The 4,993-nt window shown below is 37.3% G+C and overlaps 3 protein-coding genes across 6 annotated transcripts in view; 1 reads left to right on the forward strand and 2 right to left on the reverse strand.

Moving 5' to 3' along the window:
• Positions 847-1,590, reverse strand: LOC104767496 (scarecrow-like protein 29). Its single transcript, XM_010491515.1, has one exon. It carries the CDS (start codon positions 1,588-1,590, stop codon positions 847-849), a length of 744 nt encoding a protein of 247 aa, XP_010489817.1.
• LOC104765180 lies at positions 2,312-3,445 on the reverse strand. 2 transcript variants are annotated; one of them, XR_763842.2, is made up of 2 exons: positions 3,342-3,445; positions 2,312-2,726 (listed from the first exon to the last, which is right to left on the reverse strand). XR_763842.2 is itself a non-coding variant. In XM_019241079.1 (2 exons), the coding sequence occupies exon 2, from the start codon at positions 2,711-2,713 to the stop codon at positions 2,513-2,515; it is 201 nt and encodes a 66-aa protein (XP_019096624.1). In that variant the 5' UTR covers positions 2,714-2,726; positions 3,185-3,335; the 3' UTR covers positions 2,312-2,512. The 2 variants fall into 2 exon arrangements, 1 of the variants encoding a protein (XP_019096624.1); XM_019241079.1 differs by lacking the exon at positions 3,342-3,445 and adding an exon at positions 3,185-3,335.
• Positions 3,541-4,993, forward strand: part of LOC104765181 (LOB domain-containing protein 22-like) — a 4,602-nt gene continuing 3,149 nt past the window's right edge. Inside the window, exons 1-4 of one of the 3 annotated variants that reach the window (XM_019240742.1) lie at positions 3,541-3,651; positions 3,811-3,897; positions 3,999-4,087; positions 4,625-4,993. The gene's annotated coding sequence lies outside the window, so the exon portion shown is untranslated. The remainder of the gene's footprint in view (positions 3,652-3,810; positions 3,898-3,998; positions 4,088-4,624) is intronic. The other 2 variants (XM_019240741.1, XM_019240743.1) reach the window with 2 other exon arrangements.

Genomic DNA, 4,993 nt, shown 5'->3' on the forward strand with positions numbered 1-4,993 from the left:
ACAAATCACATGTCCGACTCATAAGTTGACTCATGCATGACTCTTGCCTATCTCCAAATTTTAGTTCTTCACTACTATCCAAACTCCTAGCACACGTAACAATAAAGACCTTCAAATCAAATATTGGTTCAAGAAAGAAAAAAAGCTAGCTAAAACCAAAAAGGAACAAGTGATGGACTATGTGTTTATATCTATTTTTTGACAATCATCTACTAAATACCATACCTTATCCTACCCTCCTTTGCCTAATACTTTGCCTTTCACATCATCCTTGTCTTTCTCCACCACTGGAGCCGGCGCTGCCATCTCCGTCTCGGCGGCCAAGGCTGTTTCTCTAAACTTTTTGTAGATATCACTCTTGTAAAATGTTTTGGTCCGGATCACCAAAACCGTCGACACCAATACACCGAACAAAGTTACATACAAAGTTACATACGAAGAAAAGTTACATACAAAAATCAATTAGTTCATGATGATGGATAATAGGTTTTGTTCCTTGAAATTCATTCTAGGGAAGTATTTGCAATGACAACGAAGGAGGAGACTTGGTTGATCCGTCTGTAGTAAACCAAATAAGTATACTTGACCGAATCGAGTACACTAATCTGGAGGTTGATCTTGAGAGACCGAGCAAAGCCAAAGAGTTGAGAATCATAACTGGAAGCGGGTCGACCAACAGAGAAAGGTATGTCTGCGGTAAGATCAGATACAACACTTATTCGAACATGGATCGAGGAGGTCCTTCTGATCTGCAGCTCAGAGCCTCCAACAAAGTGGGCCATTGCATACCGTGAGAGACACCAATATCAAGAATATGCAGATCCTTTTTAGCTATGGGATCTTGTGCTAGAATTTGCAGGATTTCTGAGTTTGCCATGTTATTAGGCAAGCAAACCAAGGGCTTACCTCATAGAACTTAAGCAAAGTCTTCTGAAACATCTTCACTTCTGCTGAAGCAAACGTAACGTCAGGCCAAAAAGATGATGACACTGAGGATGATGAAAGATGATGTTGCAGAGCGCGAAGACCAATATCTGCAAGCCGACGATTTGCATCGCCAGAAGAAGAAGCAAGTTCAGAGAGAACACACAGGTAGTGTTGAACCCTTGATGAGTTCCTTGACGTAATTGCCAAGGCACAAGGGTTAAGTAATTGCTCTGCCCATCTCTCTTCCTTGTTACCATCTTTGCAGCTCTTCTCACTAGACTTGTTTGATTTTTTCTTGCTCCTTGCTGATCTTTTCACGTGTTGGGCCTCGATAAGCTTGTCACTGCTCCTTTTCCTGGATTGATTGTTTGGTTGCTGAAGTTCAGGCAGAGGATCCAAATTAATGAATGGAGCTTCTGTTACAACTTCCAGGTTAGTTGCTTCACAACCCACATATGCACTAAGATCTTGACTATAGCTTTGAATGAAACCATGTTCCGGGTCTTGAGTCTGATCCCATTCCCACGTTTGAGATCCATCAAACTCGTGGAGCAAATAAGAATCATCGAATCCTGGTAATGGGGATAAGGACACAGAATCCTCGAGCCAGCTTAGGACATGATCTAGAGTCTGGTTCGGTGGCTCTGTTTCTTCTAACGACATTGAATAGATGATGAAAAATGTATAGTTTGTGACTAGGTGATAGGTTAAGGAAAAAGATAAACAATAGTAACAGGAATAGAAAACATATGGATGGAGAATTTCTAGATGAGATTTGAATATATACTGAAATGGCGTGTGATCTTTATATAGAGGAGTGTGTCGAGGACTATATTAACTGGTAACTACCTTTAGAAAATGGTTGTAAGACTTGTGAAAATATCATTTGAATATTACAATTTGATTGGCATTCCACAAGTCAATTAGTCTCTTCACTTATTGCGATTTGGGACCATTGTTGTAGTTGTAGGTTGTACTATACTGAATATGTTGCATATCAGAGATTATATAATGTTATATTTGGGTAGTACTATATCAAATTTGAGGGATTAAAGTATCAAATCTGTACTATGATGTTGTCATTAAGTATTATAGAAAAACAAGGCCTAGATTGTGGGGACATAGTATGATGCACGCATAAAATCTTGTGTTATCTTCTATCCGTTGGTCAAACTCAGATCTTTTTTTTTCTATCAAACCACTACTGGGTAGTGGTTTGTTTGTGTATGTTTCCGAAGACATAATACATACTAGATTATTGAAATGAATAGGTAAATTATCTTTCATCTGATTGTTGGTTAAAGACTTGAAAGTTTTTTTCACACCCAAATGTTTTTATAACTCTCTTTGAAAAAACTACTCCTGTTTGTGGATATACAAACTCAATATCGCAATCGATCTCCTTTTAATTATATGAATAAAAAAGTTATTATTACAGAAGAAAACTACAGTTATAAGACATTCAAGTAACAACAACATTACATTGTAACTCCATAAGAACCCTTGGAAAAACTAGAATGGTCTTTTATGGAGTTATTCTCTGCTTTATTGATTTGGTAAGGAAGAATTACATGGACAATAATACTTATTTAGAAGGTGGTGGTGCCTTGGAAGCATCTTGCTTAGATCCTCCACTCACAGCAGCGGTAGCAGCCACGGTCATAGCTGTAGCAGCTGCACCAAGCTTTACACCTCCAGCTGCTTTCATTGCAGCCGCAACTTTGGCAAATATGGCCACTCCACCAACTAGGATACCTCTCAAAGCGACTGTGGGTTTCACCGACATCTTTTGTTTAGTCCTGCATATTTTCATATCAAACATTGGTCATAAAGATGTTACAAGACATAGGAAAGAAACTTCCTCTGCTGCTCCCAAATAAAATTTTGCAACCCGACAACCAATTATCACTATAAGCTAAATCATACGAATCAAGAAAGCTCTGCACTAGAGAAAGAAGTAACATCGTATTTACTTCCCAATACATGTCATTGAGAGCTTGGATAGTTTCATACGGTTTTTTAAGAAAGACACCAGAAAAAAACATAACTTTACAAAACCAAATAACTCTCAAAGTTGTGTTGAAGATTTCAGATTACCCCCTACCCAATTGCAACACCAGAGAGATTTGCAGTTTGACTATCCAAACCAATCGAAGATCAAAAGTAATCCATTAATTCGTTACTTAACTCGACCTATAGATCTAGAACATAAAAGCAGAATACAATCCAAGATCCAAGAAGAACGAACGATTGTTACCTGAGCAAAAGCCTTTTTTTTTTTTTTTTATATATAAGAGACGATAAAAAAAAGAGTATTTTTTCTTGGCGATTCAAATAAACCGATTTCGTTCTAAAATAAAGATTGAAACTTTCGATTCAGGTTTTGTCGGAAAAAAGAGAAAGGAAAAACTCACCGTCAATGGCCTTCTCCTTTGTATTGGTATCGGCGACAACTTCTCTCTTCCTCTCACAATAGAGAGAGAGAGAGATCACTAACGGCGTCGTTTCACAACCTCGTGTTATTAACACTTTCTCGTTACGGCGTCGTTTTTAAATAAATATATATTAACTTACGACGTCGTATCATGGACTAATGTTCTATAAACGCTTCTTTTGGTGACGGCGACGCGCGTCGTATTCAACACTCAAGTTTATATTACCGTCGCCGGCAGAGAGGCGCCGGGCCAGAACCAGTCGTTACCTTCTCATTTCCATCTCTGTACAGTAAGGAAACAGTATTGTTCAACTCATTTCGATTATTGTATATGGCCTTCGTTAATGGCTGGAAGTTATGATTCATCGGTTCGTTCAAATAATCCCATTGTTGTCCTAATTTGGGTTCCAGTAAGGATTGATTTTGGTTACGTTCTTTGGGATTTTCAGGTGAGTCAATTAAACAAAAAATGCGTTTCGAGCATTGTTAGAAGATGTTTGAATTCGATTTCTGGATCCATTGGCTCTAAAACTATGGTAACACAAGTTTGTTAGTTTCTGTTTTTGTGTGTTTCGACTTTGAAATAACACTAACTAGTGTGTTTGTGATGTGTGTTCTGGCTTTATTGCTAATGGAGAGAGTCTATGGATCTTGTGTGTTTTTAGACTGTTGATGGACAGAAACAAAAGCTGGAAGAATCCGACAAATCTTGTTTGAACAAAGAAGGTGAAATCTTGTTCCTAAGTTTATTTCTTTAATTTTATCATGGAATTTATGGCCTTAGATAGGGAACCACATGGAACATCAACCTTAGTCATTGTTACATTTTTATTTTTTTAAGTTACACAAATAGCGTCACGTTTTGAGTTTATATACTCGTAGTATCGTAAGCTTTTGAGACATTTAGAAATATTACCAAAACGGTGTTGCATTTGTTACCACTATGACCAACTCATATCGTTCTTTGTTTTTTTATTTCTTTCTGGTTTCACACTGTTCTACGATATGAAGATTTTCTCACATAGATCATAAGTCAAAGAAGCCAGATGTAGAGAAGAATTAACAATGGTAGTAGTTTGTCTTTAGTTTCCATGTCTCACACCGTTTCCAGAGTAGGTTGTAAGAAATTAATTGAATCATTGTTTGTTTTGGAGGCTAGGCTGTAAATGGAATCTTAAACCTAAACAGAAACTTCTTGTTATTGCTTTTGAATTTCATGAAACTTCTTGATGATGTCCATGAGCTGAAAAAATTTGGTTGCAGATGAAGAAGAAACTAAAAAGCAGGTTTAGAAACTGGTAACGCTAGCTCATATATAACCATTTTATCTTTTCTTTCTCTTCTATTACATTACATCCATACAGAATGACTTTTATAAAGCTATACATAGCCAATTTTTAGTAAATTCCAGTCGTCCATTCTATTTTTTCACCTTTAGGAAAGACACGACCATATTCACTTCTATCACTTTTCTAAATATAGACACTAAGGCCCCATGACTTGAATTGGTCAAAATCTCTTTCTCTCTCTCTCTCTCTCTTGTCTCATTTTCTCTGTCTTATATCATCTTGTCTCTCCTCCCTCATTTCTCTCCATTCCCCTGCATTTCCTTCCCACCAGGAGAAAACTAAG

Source organism: Camelina sativa, chromosome 19, assembly GCF_000633955.1.
Source record: "Camelina sativa cultivar DH55 chromosome 19, Cs, whole genome shotgun sequence".
NCBI lineage: Eukaryota > Viridiplantae > Streptophyta > Magnoliopsida > Brassicales > Brassicaceae > Camelina > Camelina sativa.